The sequence below is a fragment of the Dipodomys spectabilis genome, unplaced genomic scaffold (genome assembly GCF_019054845.1).
Source record: "Dipodomys spectabilis isolate Male_0828 unplaced genomic scaffold, ASM1905484v1 ptg000373l, whole genome shotgun sequence".
NCBI lineage: Eukaryota > Metazoa > Chordata > Mammalia > Rodentia > Heteromyidae > Dipodomys > Dipodomys spectabilis.
Genome location: NW_024871050.1, coordinates 1,596,105 through 1,616,705, shown reverse-complemented (window position 1 = coordinate 1,616,705; position 20,601 = coordinate 1,596,105). Strand labels below are relative to the sequence as shown.

At 40.9% G+C, this 20,601-nt stretch overlaps 1 protein-coding gene across 2 annotated transcripts; it reads left to right on the top strand.

Moving 5' to 3' along the window:
* The first annotated feature begins 644 nt into the window (after positions 1-644).
* Tmem237 (transmembrane protein 237) lies at positions 645-19,719 on the top strand. Of its 2 annotated transcripts, none has more exons than XM_042666991.1 (13): positions 645-787; positions 3,439-3,470; positions 4,030-4,043; positions 4,910-4,966; positions 6,033-6,167; positions 9,605-9,722; positions 10,658-10,815; positions 14,171-14,294; positions 14,685-14,879; positions 15,538-15,611; positions 16,718-16,811; positions 17,915-18,036; positions 19,282-19,719. In XM_042666991.1, exons 1-13 carry the CDS (start codon positions 746-748, stop codon positions 19,344-19,346), a joined length of 1,230 nt encoding a protein of 409 aa, XP_042522925.1. In that variant the 5' UTR covers positions 645-745; the 3' UTR covers positions 19,347-19,719. The 2 variants fall into 2 exon arrangements, with proteins under 2 accessions (XP_042522925.1, XP_042522924.1); XM_042666990.1 differs by lacking the exon at positions 645-787 and adding an exon at positions 1,635-1,721.
* The last annotated feature ends 882 nt before the right edge of the window (positions 19,720-20,601 follow it).

Here is a 20,601-nt window from a genome sequence, read left to right as displayed (position 1 = left end):
AGCGGAGGCGGGGCCGGGCTGGGGGCGGAGGCCGAGCGGAGGCGGGGCCGGGCTGGGGGCGGAGGCCGAGCGGAGGCGGGGCCGGGCTGGGGGCGGAGGCCGAGCGGAGGCGGGGCCGGGGATCGGGCTAGGGGCGGAGGCCGAGCGGAGGCGGGGCCGGGCTGGGGGCGGAGGCCGAGCGGAGGCGGGGCTGGGGATCGGGCTAGGGGCGGAGGCCGAGCGGAGGCGGGGCCGGGCTGGGGGCGGAGCCCGAACGGAGGCGGGGCCGGGCTGGGGGCGGAGGCCGCGCGCAGGCGGGGCCGGGGATCCGGCTAGGGGCGGAGGCCGAGCGGAGGCGGGGCCTGGCTAGGGGCGGAGGCCGAGCGGAGGCGGGGCCGGGCTGGGGGCGGAGGCCGAGCGGAGGCGGGGCCGGGCTGGGGGCGGAGGCCGAGCGGAGGCGGGGCCGGGCTGGGGGCGGAGGCCGAGCGGAGGCGGGGCCGGGGATCGGGCTAGGGGCGGAGGCCGAGCGGAGGCGGGGCCTGGCTAGGGGCGGAGGCCGCGCGCAGGCGGGGCCGGGGATCGGGCTAGGGGCGGAGGCCGAGCGGAGGCGGGGCCGGGCTGGGGGCGGAGGCCGCGCGCAGGCCGGGCGGGGTCCCGGCGAGGCCTGGGGTTCCTTCGTTCGCGCGGCGCCACGCCGTCCCCGAGTCCTGCAGGCCCGGGAAGGCGCAGCATTGCGGCGAGCCGAGCTCCGACCCGGGCGGGCGCCATGAGAGCAGACTCGTGGCCTCCGCTGGGGGACGGCCACGCGGTGAGGCTCGTCGGAGTCGTGGGGAGACGCGCAGCCGCCGCCGCCGCTGCCCTTGGAGCGGGAGCGGGACGGGACCGACGCCCAGGAGCCGGAGATTAGTGGGAGCGTCTGCCTTGCCAGTGGGGTCCGCGGACGTTCGCGAGCCTTTGTGGGGTGGGATGGGAGCCGGGGAGGCCGGGACCCGAGCCCGGAGCCGCCGGGGCCGGGCGGGGAGTTCCTCCACGCCGGAGTCCGCGTTGCCATGGCGACCCCGCTCCGCCGTCCCGGCGGGCCGGGCGGGGTCGGTGCTGCCGGGAGGTCCCTGGCTCCGGCAGCTCCGGGGGCTTTAACTGCCCCGACCGGGCGCCACTTGCTGGCGGAGGTTTTCAAAGTCTTGTCAGGCTTCGCCCGCCCCTGCAATCACTTCAGCCCCTCAGAAAAACCGGGGGGCCGTGGCTGCCGCCCTCACTCTCCGGAACGTCTGCTCCTAAGCACATCAGCCCGGATCCCGAGGCCTTTGTCCCCCAAGGCTACTTCGAATAAGACAAACCGGGCCTCGGAACCTCCCTCCCTCCGTCACCCTAACAGCTACCCCGTCCCTCCCCATCGGGAGCTTGCAGAGCCACGCCACCGGCACCCGCAATGACGCAGTGCGCACGCGCGGCAGCCCCCTCCCCCCCCCCTCCACCCCTCCTCCTCCCTCTCCCTCCCCCGTCTCCTCCCCTTCTCCCCCCTCCCTCCCCCGTTCTCCCCCCTCCCTCCCCTCTGCTTTCTCTCCCCTCTCTCCTCGGTCTCTGGCTCTGCCCGTCTCGGTGTCTCCCCCCCCCCCCCCCCCCCCCCCCCCGCTCTCTTCCGTCTCCCCCTTCCCCCGGATCCCGGGGACGACGCCCTGAGCCTGTGTGTCGGGATGGCCAGCGCGGAGCTGGCTCCAGACAGAAGGGGAAAGAAGCCCGCGGTAACTGCGCCTGTGGGCGCTTTGGGGCTTAGCGGTTGGGTTTCTGGGCGGGTGCAGCGTCGTTTTTGCGGCAACTTTGAAATGCAGACTTAACCCAGTGGGCTGAGTCCTCAGCATTTGGGCACAGTGGCGCTTCCTTGGGACAGTCATGCGCTTCCCGGCCTAGTGTTGACTGGTGTATAGTAGGGAGACATTCTGCCGTGTCTGGGGCGTTTGTATCGATCTACTTTTTGAATGGCTGGATTGCCAAGTGGAGCAATAGATTTGCTGAAAGTGGGACAGCCCACAAGAGGATTTACATTTTAATCCTTTTGATAAATCGGTGCCTTCTGCAAGCAGCAAGAGATACTTGAAGTGGTAAATTGACTTTAAGCATTTCTGTTAGTAGTTTAGTTCCAGAATGCTTAATTATAATGCTCTCCAAGTTTGCAAACACGACTTTTCTTTCTTACAGAGAGCCAACTATATAAGGGATGGGTTTTTATTTGCCTCTGTTCTCCCCTAAAATCGCTTTGTTGTTGTTTTTTTAAAAGCGTATTGCTATGTGTCTTAAAAACTTCATTGGCTTTTCATTTATTTGAAGCAAGATCCACATTGCTTCCCTTGGTCTGCAAGGCCCTAATTAATCTGTGTGCTGCCTAGATGTCCTTAGTGGCAGTGTTCAGCCTTGCTGTCCTCCTCTTACCAGGAGCACTCCAAGTCCAGTGTTCCCTAAAGCCATTGCTTAGCATTTGCTCATTGCCTGACACGTTGACTCCTTTCTCATTCAAGTCTCAGCTCTACTAAATTACTTTCCCTAAATAAATGCTTCTCATTCTCTGTCAGCTATAACTTACAACACAGAAATATCTTTCATCATACGTCCCGTATTTTTATTATACCTATTTAACGTTTTTGAGTGCTTAACCACTAGGATGTAATCTACATTAAAGCAGTGATCTCTGTTTTGTTTCTGTTCCTCATGCTTACATCTGAGCCTTATGTAGACAAATAATGTAAGAAGGAAAAGATTTTGTATAAAATTGTAGAGCTGGTAGAATCACCTTACTGAACCCTCTGATAAACACAGTTATCAAAACATTTGAAAGCTGGGCAGCATTGGCTCACGCCTGTAATCCTAGCTACTCAGGAGGCTGAGATCTGAGGATTGCAGTTCACAGGCAGCCCAGGCTGGAAAGTTCGGCGAGACTCTTAGCTCCAATTAACCACCAGAAAACCGGAAGTGGCGCTGTGGCTCAAGGGTCAGCGCCCAGGCCACGACCGACCCCCCCTCCCTCCCCAAATTGAAGATATTCGTCTGGATCCATTATTTTTTTCTGTCATGTTTCATCAACAGGCCTCTTCCCATCACACACACACACACACACACACACACACACACACACACACACACACACACACACACACACACACACACACACACACACACACATACATTGGGGTTTGAACTCAGGACTTTGCAGTCAGTCCCTTGCGTTTCTTATGACTGGTGCCAATACCACCTCCAGCCTGGCTTTCTGATAGTTTTAGAGAAGGACTTTTCTGCCCAGGCTGGCAGTGAACCTCGATCTTCTGATCTCAATCTCTTGAGTAGCTAGAATTATAGGTGTAAATCACCAGCATCAAGCTCAGCAGGCATTTTTTTTTTAGATATACAAAGAAAAGATGCTTTGAACTTTTACTTACACTTTTCAATTTTCTCTCCCTAACCCCACAGCGCCCTCCACGAGCTCTTCCACCTGTGCCACGGTAACATAACTACAATGATTTCATTATTGAAATTTAAAAATGGTAAAGTTAGTACAGTGAAAAAATTACTAGTACTATTGAAAAATTATAATGGTTCACAAGAATCTTCCTGAAATTTTTAGGAAAAGGTTTCCTGAACATTTTAAGGCAAAAAGAGGATTTCTTGAATTGTGGGGGTAGCAGTTATAATGAAAGTTTTTAATTGAGAAGCCCAAATAGCAACATGATAGGATAATGGCTCTATTCTGTATGTTCCGGTGTCTTTGTGTTTAGGATTCTGATCCTCTTTTGTTTGTTAGAAAGTTTCTTCAGTATTTTAGCTGATTTTAATCCATGACAGTGATGAATAAGGTTTCTTAATCTGCTTACTGTACCAAAAGACAGTAGAGAATATGTGTACATTCAGAAAAATACTTGGGTTACTTTATAGTGATCTTAAGCAGTTTGAACTACTTAAATAATAGCTAGTTTGTAAACTTTGGCATTGTATAAAAGTTAGTTGTAAATGTTCAGCAGAAAAATAGATTTAATTAATAGTTTTCATTTTATTTCTTTTGGGTGGTGCTATTCAAGGTGAGTTAATTTTCTGTGAACATAAAAATGTTTAGGATACAGTATTTAATATTCAAAAAATGTTTGAACGTTTGGTGCAATGACACACACTTAGGGTCCCAACTGGTAGGGAGGCTGAGGTAGGAAAATAGCTTGAACTCCAGAGCTCATGACTAGATTAGATAACATACTGATATCCTGCCAAGAAAACAAAAACAAAAACAAAAAAACAAGTTGGCTTTCTTAATTTGTTTCTCTTACAGTAAAATTTTGAACATAGCCGTTGACTAGTTTGCAGTTCTGCAATAGAGACTGAACTTTCTTTTTTTCTTATTTAGTAAGGATAGGTAATATTATCATACACTATCCCCAAACCTCCGGGACTTATGATGGCACAGAGGTATTAGCAACAATTGTAGATTAACCTTGAGGTCCTCTGTGGCAACACTCAAAAGGAAATTGCCTTTTACTACCTCTTCATCAACAGCTGTTTTTATAAGTGTTCTAGTCCCCATGTGAGGTCGCTTCTCATACAAATACTAACCAGCCTTCACCCTGCTTACCTTCTTCCTGAGATCAGCAAGATGATGAGCCTGCATGATCGCCACAGTTAGGTACAGTTCATTTCTGCTCACAGACTAAAGGGCTGGGAAGGATAGGGGACTAGCTGAACACCTGTCGAGCAAACTTTTAGTGTCACATTTATGAACATTACTGCTGGTACCCCACTATGGGTTCTCTTTGATCATGTCAATTTCTTGCCTTCTTTCCTTGGCTGACTCCAGGTTAGAGAGAGAAAAGTTTTTCATTCTGAAAGTTTTGTTCTACTTATTCTTTGCACTCAATTTTAGGCAGCCTTTTATGTTGATGTTCTTTCTATTTTATAGATGATATTCCACTTAGTCGTCCTAAGAAAAAGAAGTCCAGAACAAAAATCACACTGGGTAAGAAGTTCTTTGTTGTGTGGGATTGTAAGTTTTTTCAGGACTTCACATGATAAGCATTATAGGCTAGAGGAAGACAGGACCCCAGCAGCCTCAATTCACAGTTTTCTGTTGAGGATAGAACTAAGCAATTAAGTTCAAAACATTGGGATCAGTAACAAGGGCCAAGGCAGTGGGAAATGCAGGAGATTCCTAGAAACATTCATGGAATAATGTATTGTGCCACCTGAGTTCTTATTACCTCATGATTCTTAACCTCGTCTAGGTCTTTTATCCCTAGACATTGTAATTGAGCTGTGTGTAGGGACCCTTGAAGAGAATATTGGATTTACAGAAACAGAGTTCTTAAATCTCTAATTTCAGGTAGAGAATCTTTGCAGAGAACACTTTGAGCTATGACACTAGCCTTCCATTTTGTTTTTTTGTTTGTTTGTTTGTTTTGGTTTTTTTTGTCAGTCATGGGGCTTGAACTCTGGGCCAGGGCGCTGTCCCTCAGCTCTTCAGCTCAAGGCTAGTGCTCTACCACTTGAGTCACAGTGCCACTTCCGGCTTTTTCTGCTTATGTGGTGCTGAGGAATCGAACCTTGGGCTTCATGCATGCAAAGCAAACACTCTACCACTGAGCCACCTTCCCAGCCCTATCCCCACATTTCTTTGGGATGTGCATGCATGTGTATGTGTGTGTGTTGGTCCTGGTGCTTGAATTCTGGGCCTGTGCTCTTGGTCAGCTTTCTTGTTCATGACTGACAGTCTTCCATTTGAGTCAGGCTTCCAGTTTAGAATTTTGCTAGTTAATAATCATATTCTTTTCTGTCTCAGCTGACTTTGAAGCTTTTTTCCTCCAGGTCTGAGCTGTCTGAGTAGCTAGGATTATAGGCCTGAGCCATTTGTACCCATCATTACATTTATCTCTGTTCTTAATCCAAAGTCCAGAGTTACATATCAGGATTGACATCCTGACATGTTTCCTGAAGGGTACATTGTAGCTATCTTTTCCCCCATGTTTTTAAAGCTCAGTGATCTCTGTTCCCATTAGCCAATGTTTTTCTACTTGGTTTTCTTGTAGAGAATGCTTTGGAAGGCTCTGCAGAGCCTGTTGTTCACAGGCCATCTGAGGGCAGTGAGACACCAACTGAAGAATCCAAAGAGCATGCAGAGGCTCCCATTCAAAGGAGACAGAAAAAGGCAAGGCCACCTCCAGGTATGTGAAGACACCAAGGTTAGCTTGTGATAGCAGTTTTAATTTTGGAGGTCTGTTTACTCTTGCCAACAGCCTCTTCCCATCAGTGGTGCCCTAATCTCTTCTTTTCCTTCTTTTCTATATTTACCACCACAATGCTTGAGGCTTCAGTCAAGAAGAATACTTCATAGGTCATATACTTTACATTTGGCCATACGTTGTAGATTATGAGAGGAGGGGTGCAAATTTAGGACTGAAATTCAAATGAAATGGACATTTCAGATTATAGTGGAGAGAAGATGAATTTCTACTAACAATAATTAAAAAAATTGGCCAACATTCATTGAATCTTTCTGTGTCTTAGATACTATTCACAGGCAATCAAAATACTGTATCTTTTTTGTTTTGTTTTGTTGATCATGGGGCTTGAACTCTGGGCTTGGGTGATATCTCTGAGCTCTTCAGCTCAAGGTGAATGCTCTACCGCTTGAGCCATAGCACTACTTCCGGTTTTCTGGTGGGTAATTGGAGATAAGAGTCTCTTGGATTTTTCTACTTGGGCTGGCTTTGAACCGTGATCCTCAGATCTCAGCCTCCTGAGTAGCTAGGATTACAGGTATGGGCAACCAGTGCCCAGCTCTATCTTTTTTTTGTGTACGTATTATATATCCTGTGTATTATGCTGTACTCCTTGAGCCAAACACCCCAAGTCATGATGGTTCTACTTTTGTGAAACATATTTTAATAATTCTCTAGGGCTGCCATAACAAACTACCATAAACAGAGTGACTTGACAGAAATTCACTCTTTATCATTCTAGAGGACAGAAGTTCAAAGATTAAGCTGTCTAAATGCTTCCTTCGAAGGCTCTAGGGAATAAGTCTTCCGGTTGTGTAGCTTCTGGTGATTGTGGATAATCCTGTGTCCTTTTGACTTGTATAATGCTTCCTTTGTTCAATCTTTACATTACTTCATGTTTGTCATGTCCACATTGTCTTCTTCTCATAAGGACACCAGATATTGGATTTAGGACCCTTCCTGATCCACCTATCCTCCTCTTAAATTGATTATATCTACCAAGATCCCTTTTCCAAATAAGCATATTAAAACAAAGGAGGAAGCAATAATACTTGATAAGAAATGTACTCATTATCTTGCCCGTGTAATTGTAACTCCTCTGTACGGTATTTCCAAATAAGCATATTAATAAGTACTGAGAGGGCTGGGAAGGTGGCTCAGTGGTAGAGCACTTGCCTTGCATGCTCGAGGCCCTGGGTTCGATTCCTCAGCACCACATAAGCAAAAAGAAAAAAGCCGGAAGTGGCGCTGTGGCTCCAGTGGTAGAGCGCTAGCCTTGAGCTGAAGAACTGAGGGACAGCGCCCAGGCCCAGAGTTCAGGCCCCACAACCGGACCCAAAAAAAAAAAAAAAAAAAAAAAAAAAAAAGTACTGAGAGTTATGGCTTAAACAATTTTTAGCACAATTTAACCTAGAGCGTACATTCATGCCTGTATATACATAATAAAAAGAAAGGAGAGATATAGCGATATTAATAGTGGTACGTTCTTTTCAGAATGAGGAAGGGAAGGATGATTATTTTCTTCCTTGATTTTTCATATGTGACTATAATAATTAGAAAAGATACTCTTAGGAGAAGAATGGAAAGGCACAATACCTGTGTGCATCTGATCATACAAAATAGTATTTATTGAAATGAACTCCAAGGAATGAAAACAGCTTTTTTTTCTTTTTTGCTGTTTTTCTTTTCTTTCTTTCTTATTCTGTTCATTTATATGTCTTTGTGAGTGTAAGGGGAGTCACAGAAATGGAGGGACAAAGGGTGAACAAATGTAGCTATGATACTTACTGGACACTGTGTTGAAAATGAACTATGCAACTTGTGGGTGAGGATGGGAGGGACAGTGAGGATGGGGAGAGTGAGTAGAGAGATGGTAACATAGTCCAAAAAGATACATACTCTTTACCGGACTGATGTGACTGTAACCCCCTGTACATCACCTTTATAATAACAATTTTAAAAGGTAAGAAAAAATGGACAGTGGTTTTGTTAGAGTAAGACAAAAGGAAGGAGCTGTTAGCATTAGCCCTGAAGAATAATTTAATGCACATTAGTTTCCCCACCTAACTCCTTGTCCTTCTAGAAAATAGCAGGTCCTGATGGGATGGAGTAACTGGAGGAGGAGGGGAAGGAGACATTGGAAAGTGGAGAGTGCAGCACCGATGGGATGCATGGAAGTGGGATGACCCAAAGCACGGGCACAGTGGGGGAGAAGGCAAGAGCAGAAAAGGAACGGGCTGTACTCATGTGAGCTCTCCTTCAGAGAAATTGTTTCCTTCATTACTGGTACTAAATAGAGCTAATGAAAACTTAGTACTTCAATTAGGGTATTAATTTAAAAACTAACACCTAGTTTTATAATTTGTGGCAAAAGTATACAGAAATGGCTTTAGCATTGAGAACCTAGCTAAGTTTTGAGCATAAGTGTACCTAAGAACCTGTCACTGCCTCTTCCAAGTGCACTGAGTGTGGCAGGTCCAATTTGTCAGATTTTTAGGATTTTAATACTGATTTGTATTTTGTTTTGCTTAGAGTGGCCATGATAGGTAGTGGTGCTTGTATGATTTTTCCAGCCCAGGCTGTAAGTATTTTGTTAAAATAGAATTCAAAGGGCTTGAAGGCATTCCAGGGAGCCAGAGGTAAAATGAGTAGGTAACAGGTTAGCAGGTTCTGTTGACTTGCTTAAACTTAGTGCCTATCCTGGGTTCAGAAAAGAGCCATACTTAGAAAGACCTGTTTGTGAGACTGGCCTTTAACTAGTGCTTGGGAACTTGGGATAGGAAATGTAGGTCCCTGGTATAAAATGTTTGCCAAATTACAAGAAAGGCGTACTGTGTTTGTGCAATTATATTGAACACTTGCTTTCCTCAGGAATTTGGACTTTTGGTATGTGCTAGACCTCTGTGATGAGCTACTAATAAAAACCTTGAGTTCTGAGTCACTAATCGCTTCCCTGATAGAGGATGTATCCATGTGTCCTCACAACTCATTGCTGCACTAAGTAGGACATCTGGTTTGACTCCATTGACAGAGAACTATTGGAATCTTGTATCTGGTTTCAACTAGAATTTGGTCCATCTGCTGTTTCCTTTTACTGATTTTTAAACTGTAACTGAGTATAATGACTTGTAAGTCCTAGCAAATCTCCAAACCTGGAGGTAATTTACCTTAATACTTAATATTTTTAGTTACTGAATATTTTTCCATAGTTTGTGTTAGTAATTTTGACTGACATGTTGGATATAAAATTTGCAAACTTAACATTATCTGTGGATAGTGAAAAAAATTGTCCTAGTTAAGATTCTTAACATTCTCTTGTCTTATAAGAGTCTTGTATATTACTTTTGTATTGTCATCTAAAAACATCATTTTATTTTTAGAATTGGAAACTTCCTTTACACAAAAGAAGACATCTAGCCCATCTTTACGAAATGAAAATGGTGTTGATGTGGAGCCAGCTGAGGAAGCAGTTATTCAAAAGCCTCGAAGGAAGACCAAGTAATATTATTTATCCTTCTATTTTTTTCCAAAATTACTCTTATGGTAGCTTCTCTTAGGTTGTATTAAATACTTACATCATGAAATAATAAATACTTACTAGGATAAATAGCAATACAAACTAACAATTAAGCTAGGTGCTGGTGTCTCTCACCTGTAACTCTAGTTGCTCAGGGGCTGAGATCTGTGAATCATGGTTTGAAGCCAGCCTAGGCAGGAAAATCCATGAGACTCTTTTAAACCAATTAACCACTAAAGTTGGAAGTAGAGCTGTGGTTTAAGTGGTAGAGCACCAGCCTTAAGTGAGAAAAAAAACTTAAGAGCATGATATCCTGAGTTCAAGCCCCAATACCAGCACCAAAGACAAAAATTAACCAATGTGATGATAAATTTGAAAAAAAAATGTATGTAAACAAGAATCCTAAGGAGCGATCTTAAAAAATAATGTAAAGTAAGCAAAATATTAATTATATAAAAAGCAAAATATTAGCTATTCAAGGTAATGATAGCTAAAAAATAATAACATAGGCTATTACAATATATTTCCTTATGTTAATAGAATTTAATGATTAGTTCATCAGTAACTAAAACTATTATGTTTTAGCATAAGAAATTAAGTCTCAGATAAAATGGAATAGACAGAAATACCCCTGGGAAATTATATTTTTTATATCTGAAAATGATCCAATGAACAGAATCCTACCGTTTTATATCTGGAAAAATATATTTTAGTCAGAGCATTTTCTAGACAAGAAAATTAAGACACACTAAGAGAGGTAACTTGGAACACATTACAGTTAAAAATAAATATATAGGGTAAACAAATCTTCTTTTTTCACTCCAAGTCTGTCTGTTCATTATATTCTTAGTTGCCTATGCAGATCTGTAAACATTCAAGTATTATCCATTTTTCTTATGTTTTTCCCTGATTTCAGGAAAACCCAGCCAGTTGAGTTACAGTATGCCAATGAGCTTGGAGTAGAAGATGAAGACATAATTACTGATGAGCAAAGCACTCCAGAACAACTGTCTAGATTCACTGCACCCACTGGAATTAGCCAGCCTGTAGGCAAAGTATTTGTGGAAAAAAGCCGTAAGTCATTTCTTCTTGTGGAACATGATCTCTTTAAATATCATACAAGGATAATTTATAAAGGATAAATTTTGCAAATATCTTTTGACTTGTAATTATATTTCTGGTGATCTGAATTGGAAATAATAGAAAAATGTTGGCAAAAATGTGTGCACAAAGCTGGTCATCACAAAAAGCTGGTAAAACCTGGAAACAACCTAATTGTACAATAAGAGGGGGATAACTTCAGAAAGTTAGGGTTTATAATATAATAAAAAAACTCTATACTACTTAATGTGAGGGACAATTTTTCGTTTAATGGAAAGTCTAATAATGAAACACACACACACACACACAGTTTGATTCTAACAGTAGAAAATTGCCTAAGATTGACAAAATATTTGAAAGACTCAAGCCTGGGTGGCTCTCAGTTATGGAATTATGGATAATTTTTTTAAAATCCTCCCTTAGCCACATTCATTTCTTTGTATTTTGATGTACTTGACCAGTGTTTTGTGGTTGGTAGTGGTTGTAGTGAAACGGCAGGAATAACATAAATTCTGTGAGTATCACTAAAAGAAAAAATACATTATTGTACTACCATTTTAAATAAGAAATACAGGGCTGGGGACCTAACCAAGTGGAAGAGTACTTGTTCCACATCACCAGAAAGAGAAAAAAAGGAAAGAAAGGAGAAAGATAAAGAAATATATTATTATAATTACATTATATATAACTTTGGAAAAAAATTTTTTTGGCTGTACTGGGGTTTGAACTCAGACCTTGTGCATGCTTGGCTTGCTTGCTAGACTGGTGTTTTACCACTTGAACTATACTTCGAGCCCTGCTTTCTTTCTGACTATTTTTTGGAGGCAGTGTCAACGTCTAGTGCGTTGGGGTCCCTGGGTAAGGGTCACAAAATCACCAGGACACAGGGGATGCAGAGTGCAAACAGCAATTGCCACTGCATGCTATGCTTTATTGTTAGTGGGTATTTAAAGACAAGCAAGCATTATCTTTGCCAAGATTTAGTCAGGAGACATTCACACAAAGAATTTCAACAGATACATTTTTACTTAACCTATGAGACAATGTCTTGGTATATTATTATCTAAACTATTTTAGAGCAAGCTCAAACTACTTCTCCAATCTCAGGAAAATGCTTGACTAGCTGTTCATCTATGCTTAAGCAAGCAGAAGAGCTACTTCCTCAGCTCCCAGGAGTCTGTGACATGTGTTTTGAGATAGGGAGAGAGAACATGTTCCCTCCCTAGCCTGGCATGCCAAGAGCTTTCCATATACACAAACACAGTCCTCAGATAATCCTGAGGCCGGAGCCTGCATCATTCTGCCCCTTTAACATAGACTCTGAGTCTTCACAGGCAGAATTTTGTAGACTTTTTTGCTTGGGTTGGCTTTGAGTTTCAGTCCTCCAGATCTCAGTATCTTGAGAAGCTGGGATTACAGGTATGAGCCATTGCTCCCAGCTCAGAAAATACTTCTGATAACGCATAGCAATACTGCTTCTAAGGCTGGATTTGCAGTTTGTTTTAGCTTAGGCTGTTAGAACCAAATACCATAGAGTAGCTGTTTAAACAGAAAACATTTATTTCTCATAGTTCTGGAAATGGAGAAGTCTAAGACGGAGTGCTGACAGATTTAGGTCTTGACTCTTCTTGACTTGTAGATGGAACCCTTTTGAAAGGAAATGGAACCTTTCCTATTTCCTGAGGTAAATCTGTCAATTACTACCCATATGAGGACCTTCCTAGTCAACAGTAAAGAGGAATGCTTTGCTCACATTATTTTCACACAACAGCGAGTGCATGTTTCTCTCAAGCAGTACTAAGGAGTTTTAGTTTATGGCTCTGCCACTTGTCACACACTCCAGCCCTTTTTCTTTGGTTAGAATTACTTTTGAAACAGGTCATCCTGCATTGTGATCCTCCTATTTATACATCCTACGTAGTCAACATGACATGCCCAACTTCTAGTGGTTGAAATGGATGGATACTTGTAAACTTTTTGCCAAGCCTGACTTTGAACTGTGATCTGGTATCTGCCTGGAACTCCTGGTATCTGCCTCCCTAATAGCTAAGATAGTAGGCATGAGCCACCACAGCCAGAACACAAATCTCAAATTCACAGGAGCTTGCTAATTGTCCCCCAGCACCTCCTCCAAATACCATCACACTTGAGGAAAGAGCTTCAACATAATTTCAGAGTTTACATTCAATTCATAACATAGTATTTAATGAAAACTTACCTAAAGCATAACCATAACCAACTCCTGCTCCCATGGATGTGCTATGACTGTATTGCATAAAGAACACTGAAATAAAAGGCTAGTCCTTAAAATTTGCAACATAGATTTTGTATAAATCATTTTAGAATTCTGAGTCCATAAGATCCTGTGTAAGGGATCTTAGCGTTTTGGCCATTGAGAAGCCTGCAGGCTGGAGAAGCCAATGACTTACCCAGCATCTCACAGTGAGTTAGTGTAGAACTGGGAGTTGCATTTGAGTTTTATAACCTCTAGTCAACTGCCTTTACTGGTAGACCATGTGGCTATTTAATTTATTCCAGTCTTTCCAAGCAGTGCCACACAATCCTCCTTTTATTATTCTCTTAGTACCGAAAATTCCCTACTCAGGTCAACTAACCATAAAAAGCACTAATGATTCTGTTGTCTATCTAGAAAGTGTTTTTCTCCTCTAGGGAAAATTATTTATTCTTTTATCCCCCAAACATATGAGCACCAGGTTTAGCAAGGGTGGTTGAGAAGAAGGTTTGTTTTCTGCTTCCTGAAGTCTATCTATGACTACATCTGTTAAATTGATAATGCCCTGCTCACAGTGTTCTAAGGCTGATACTTGAACTGGTAGTTTTTATATAGACCTCAAAGAGAAGCCTTTGAAACAACCCAGTTATTTTCTGTCATAGAAAGCCGGCTACATACCCTTAGAATCTTTTCCTAAGAATTTTGAAGTAGTTTTCAAATGTTGGCTTACCTTGGTAATGTAGGCATTATAACGCTAATACTCCTGAAGTCTCTAGAGTTTTGCAGATGATGACATAAATAAGATTTTTAGGCTTTATTCTGAGTTGAAAATTTCATTATTGTATATTATTAAATAAAATTGAATCTAAAATTTGTCTAATACCAGTTTGGTTAAGAAACTGCATTGACATTACTTTTTATTTTTTTAATATGAAGAAATGGTATGTTTAAAAGCAACAACAAAAGAAATGGAAAAAAGGAAACATTGAGTCCAAGAAAACTTTTAGATAGAAAAACAGCCACATTAAGTCTTAGGAATGTGGGATAATGAGTTCTCTCTTGTTAGTCGTTAGTAACTGAGTTATGTGTTCTCAGGACGGTTTCAGGCTGCTGATCGTTCACAGTTGGTAAAGACCACAGAAAACATCGCTGTGTCAATGGACACGAAGCCTTCCTGGACCACCAGAGATGTGGCACTCTCAGTGCACCGAGCTTTCAGGTGGCTGCCTTAGTTGGACTTTACTTAAAACAAATGATAACTAGATTTCATTTTTTAAAAAGTCTGGGCTCTTTAATACAATAAACAAAACTTAACAGCTTCCTATGCTGTATAGCTATGCATTTTAAAATATTCCATTAGAATTAAATGATTTGCCTATCTGTAAATAAAAAGTAGAGGCTTGAGACTGGAGGTCTACCTCAGCGGTACCTAGTATGCTTGAGGTTTGGGGTTAAATCCTTGGTACTGAAAAAGAAAGAACAAAACATAGACTTGTTTTTTACTTTTCATAATAGGTTGGTTTTTATTCTTAGATGCAAAGAGATTTTAAGAATATTTTAGCCTTGTATTTTAAGTCATTGATAGATAATCAAACGCTTTTCCATGCAGGATGATTGGCCTCTTTTCTCACGGCTTCTTGGCTGGCTGTGCTGTGTGGAATACTGTTGTGATCTATGTTCTAGCAGGAGGAGATCAGCTGTCTGACCTACCCAACCTTTTGGAGCAATACAAGACTTTTGCATATCCATTCCAGAGTGTTCTCTACTTGCTTTTGTCTCTAAGTACAGTTTCAGCTTTTGACAGGTAAGACTGGTGATTTGAGAGTCTTCTAACATTTCATAAGGAAGACATATTGAGCAAAACATGATTATGACAGTTTTCAAAACAGAATTGTAGCATATTAATATAATGTGACTTTTTAAAAAAAAGAAGTTAGTCTCTGGATTAGTGTAGACTTACCTTTGCTTTATTATCTATAAAGATCCTGTTGTCAAATAAACCAGATGTTACAGACTTATATTTTGGGGGAACACAGTTTGACTCATTAGGAAAACCCACCTATTTATAATCTAATGATAAGTTAATAAAAAAAGTAGAAGCTAATTTTAGTTTCTTCCTTTAGGATATCTTAACACCAAAAAATGTTGCCTAAAGTGATCCTCTAGTTAAATATTTTAGGTAGCCCCAATAAACAACTAGACTTTCATGTTGTTCAAACCAAAGCTTACTTGGAGCCTGGTAATAGACATATGGTAAGCAGCTAGAGACATGGCCAAGGGATAGAGTGCCTACCTACAAATTATGAGGCCCTGAGTTCAATCCCTAGTACTGCCAAAATGAGTAAGTAAATAACCAAAATATTAGACATATGGTAGAACAGAGAAGGGAAAAACTGTAAGCAGGAAAGCAAAGTTTTGGTTTTTTAAAGAAATTTACAACAAGAAGCTTTTATATTTTCTAGGATTGACTTTGCTAAAACATCAATGGCAATCCGAAAGTTTTTGGCCTTGGATCCAACAGCTCTAGCATCTTTCTGTAAGTAATAGTTAATTTTTTTTTTTTAGTTTCATTTGATAACTATGTAATACTTGAATTACACTGTAATTTAGAATCAGGGAAACTATAGTTTTAAGAAAATTTTAAATTATAAATTATACTATAAATCATTTATAGTATATGAATTTATAGTTAAAATGTGATAGACATAATTTTAATAGAATTAGTTTTCATTAGGTCTTTAAGTAAAAGTTTAATTTGGAGGTTGGAGATGTGGCTCACGTAGTGGGAGACTATATGTCTAGAAAGTTCAAGGCTCTGAGTTCAAACTAGTACTGACAAAAATAAATGAAAAAGAAAAGTTTAGTTTGCACTTTAGGCCCTGGGTTCAATCCCTAGCACCACTAAGTTAATGAATTTAAAAAGTTGGGCTTGTTGTTCTGTATCACATAATTTTTAGCATTAGTATTTTCATTAAACTACTTTTATTTTGTGCTGGTACCAGGGCTTTGAACTCATGCTCTTGTGTAAGCTTTTTTTGTGCCAGTCTGGGGATCTGCCACTTGAGCCACACCTCCTCTAGCATTTATATTTTCTATTTGGCATTTTGCTGGTAAAGCTATTATGACCTTTCAATAACAGGCACTATTTATATCTTTTATTACTTAAAGTACATTTTGTTCCAACTTATGAGAATATTAATGAAATTAATTTTAAGACCTTGAGCAAGTCATTTAATTTCTTAAATGATTTTCTAGGTTCTTGTCCGTCCTGATAAAATATTGAACACCTAAAAGATACCTTACTTATGTTCTTGAAATTGGTCAAGTGAATTTCTTTTGTCTCATCATTTACTTTCATCATTCATTGAAGTAAAGATTATCTTTCTTACCTTAATCTATATGTTCAAGATAACCCAGGTTTGGTAGAGTGCTTTCCTCACATGCATGAGGCCCTGGGTTCGATTCCTCAGCACCATATAAACAGAAAAAAGCCAGAAGTGGTGCTGTGGCTCAGTTGGTAGGGCGCTAGCCTTGAGCTGAAATGCTAAGGGACAGCACCCAGGCCCAGAGTTTAGCCCCCACAGCTGACAAAACAAACAAAAAAAACCCCAAACTATCAGTAATTTCATTTGTCTTTCTCAGTGTACTTTACTGCTCTTACACTATCTCTGAGTCAGCAAACAACAAGTGACAGAATCCACCTTTACTCATCCCCGTCTGCTAACGGCAGCCTTTGGTAAGAATTTATAGTAATTTTAGCAGTTGTAATAACTATAGTGTAATAGTAATAACTAGTTTTCTGTTCCTTCCATTCTTCTCTGTGTTTTCATCTATAAAAAATGATGAAGACCATGTTATTCTCCCTATTTCTGTGGTTAGTGGATAATTGCTGTTATTTATACCTACATTTCTATTGAGATGGCTTCTTTTTAAAAATACATTTTCAGTCTTTAAAATAAGTTTCCATGTAACAAATGAGAGTGGCTTTATAGCCTTACCTTCAGTCAAAGAACCTAATGCCCAGAATGGCAAGGGAAGAGGGTGGTTGTGATAGTCAGAAAATCAAGTAGTGTTAGTAAGAGGAGAACAGAGAAATCCAGCATTTTGTAGATCAGAGGCCAAACATGAAGCTGATGCATAGCTCAAATTTGAGTTTAAAACTCCTAGGGAAGTCTCTTTTGCTCTCAAAAGTATGGGTATGTAAGTATGCTCTCCTAAGTATAGTAATAGGATTAAAAGAGACAAGAAAAATGCTCAGTTAAAGAATATTACCATGGCCAGGTGCCGGTGGCTCACGCCTGTAATCCTAGCTGCTCAGGAGGCTGAGATCTGAGGATTGAGGTTCAAAGCCAACCCGGGCACGAGAGTCTGTGAGACTCTTATCTCCAATAAACCACTGGAAAACCGGAAGTGGCGCTGTGGCTTAAGCAGTAGAGCGCTCGCCTTGAGCTGAAGAGCTGAGGGATGGCACCTAAGCCCAGAGCTCAAGCCCCACAACTGACAAAAAAAGAAAGAAAGAAAGAAAGAAATGAAGGAAGAAAAAGAAAAAGAATATTGCCATGGAAGTTGGAAGGGAATCTTCTAGGAAAATTTTTTAGGAGCACTAACATTCCATTTGTGTCATTGCACAGAGTCAATGTCTGCTTATAACTTAAACAACCTGTGAACCTTTATTTTTTTATGGCACACAGTATATTTTTTAGGGAAATTACATTTCATTTCATACTTCTGTGTTTCTAAGATAATGATGCTGTTTTTTTTCAGAGTTCCTAAAATAGCTGCATTTGGGAATATAAACCAAAATGAAAGCATTTCTAACAAATACTTCTGTATCTCCAGGAAACCAGGAAACGAGGAACAGATTCTTCAGCCATGGATTGTGGTGAATCTGGTGGTGGCCCTTCTGGTTGGATTATCTTGGCTTTTCTTGTCTTACAGGCCAAGCATGGATCTTAGTGAAGGTATTAAAGAAAAAGTATAAGGATATCCTGGAGTCTCCTTTAATGAGTTTTTAAAAATAAATCTTCCAGTAACAGGCAGATTTAAGAGAAAATGATAAAAGAACAGAAAAAGTGAAGTGGAATTACAGACTGACAGGAGAAGCAGGAAGGAGAGCCTGAAGACCTGGAGTCTAGAAATCGACTCCTGAGTAGTTAGAATTAGAGGAGTGGGCCACCGGAAGTATGGCTTCTCCTATTTTAGATTATTTAATCACTGAATTAGATCTTGTAGCTATTTAATAATTCTAGTTTCTCTAAGTGACAAATACCCTTGTAAAAATTCTTACCTTGTGTTTTTCAGGAGTTCATGACAATTTTTTTTTTTTTGGTTGTGGGGCCTGAACTCTGGACCTAGGCACTGTCCCTCAGCTCTTTAGCTCAAGGCTAGCACTCTACCACTTGAGCCACAGTGCCACTTCCAATTTTCTGATTGTTTATTGGAGATAAGTATCTCACAGACTTTCCTGTCTGGGCTGGCTTTGAACTGTGATCCTCAGATCTCAGCCTCCTGAGTAGCTAGGATTACAGGCATGAGCCACTAATACCCGGCTCAGGACAGATTTAAAATAAACATTTAATAATATGAAACATGTACATTTGTTATTTAACATTTTTACTAGCATCTAGATCAGACTCACCTCTCCTTCACTCTTCCTCATTTCTCCTTTCTCTTCCCAAACCAGTCTCAACCATCTTCATGGTTCCATTTTCAAACATGTACATGAAGTATTTTGACCGTATTTACCCCCCTTCACCTTCTCTGTTTGCCCTTGCCAGAAGTACTCCCATTCCAGGGAGGACCTGTTTTACATTCCTATCCTTCCTTCTTTTTAGTGTATGCTCCTTGCTCAAAGGGGTTTTCCTGTGGTATTTCACACATGAATATACAGCTTTTTAATCAGGTTGACTCTTTACTTACTCTCTCTTTGTCCATCCCCACTATCCTCTATTCAGCAGCTTTCAGTGAGTTTTATTTTGGCATCATCATTCACAGACACAATGTATTTAGGTATGTTCACCATTTAGTATTCTCTCCTCCATAAGTGTCAATAAATCAGATTTCTCTTTTGAGAATCCTTTGTACTTGAGGGCTTTCTTTTACCATGAATTATGTCAGTATTGAGAGACTGTTTATACCTAAGCTATGAAACTTTTTGAGTTACTAGGAAAACATTTTAAGTGTGATCTTTTAATTTTCTTCTGCAGAGTTCTTATTCTCTGACATGGAAGAATATCCTGAAAAAGATAAAGGAATCAAAGCACTTACATAATATCAGCTCACCTTCAGAGGAATGTTCCCATTTTAGTTTCTCAATGTATTTTTATAAGATATGTAAATAGGTATTTGTAGATGAGTTTTAAATTATATAATACTGAAAAGTTTTTCAAAATTGTGGAAATGTTTAAATTGTTTCATTTGTGCTCACATATTAGTTTCTATAGCATAAACTTAATGATAAAAGAAATGAATTAAAAGCAGATGAAAATATTTTATTTCCTGTTCTCCTCAACTAGCTGTACTTATAATCATTTAAAAAATCTTTATTCAGAAAAAGCTATTAACTTTAGCATTACAAAGTGCATATCAAGGGCTGGGAAGGTGGCTCAGTGGTACAGTGCTTCCCTTGCATGCATGAGGCCCTGGGTTTGATTCCTCAGCACCACATAAGCAGAAAAAGCTGGAAGTGGTGCTATGGCTCAAGTGGTAGAGTGCCAGCTTTGAGCTGAAGAGCTCAGGGACAGCACCAAGGCCCGGAGTTTAGGCCCCACAATCTACAAAAAAATAAAAAAAATAAAGTACATATCAAGTTTAAATATAAATTTAAGGAGAATGATAGACGCTAAAAAGAAATCATTTATTTTTGATATCTTCTTATTGAACAAATTGAAATATTAAATTTTCTTACATGGGGGGGGCAGGGGGAGGATGGGAAGGGATGGGAAGGGGGAAAAAAGGAGGAGGCTACAATGCTTGATAAGAAATGTACTCATTATCTTGCCCATGTAATTGTAACCCCTCTGTACAGTATTTTCACAATAAAAAAAATGTAAAAAAAAAAAAAAAATTTTCTTACATGAATGTGGCTTTGTGTTTATGTATCATGTAATAATTATAATGTAATTTGGTTTGAAAGGTGCTTTATTCTTTGGCTAATAAAACTGAAATACATGTTTTATTTGAAATGCTTTAGTGTAGATTTTGTTTCCCTTTAAACTCTATACCAGTGGTTCCCACATTTGACTTCACATCAGAATGATTCAGGGAGCTTTAAAAAACATACTTAGCAGGAGTAGTGGAACAGTCAAGCTTGTTGACCTAACATTTCTTTTTTTATTGTATTATTTTAAATTTAATTTTCTTGTAAAGATGCTCTACAGAGAGGTTACAGTTACATCAGTAAGGTAACGGGTACATTGTGTATCCTCCTTTGTTTTCCTTGCACTATCCCTTCCCTCCCCTACCTCCTCCCCCCCTACAAAGTTGTAAGGTTCATTTCCAACATAGTGTCTTGTATCATTGTTGCA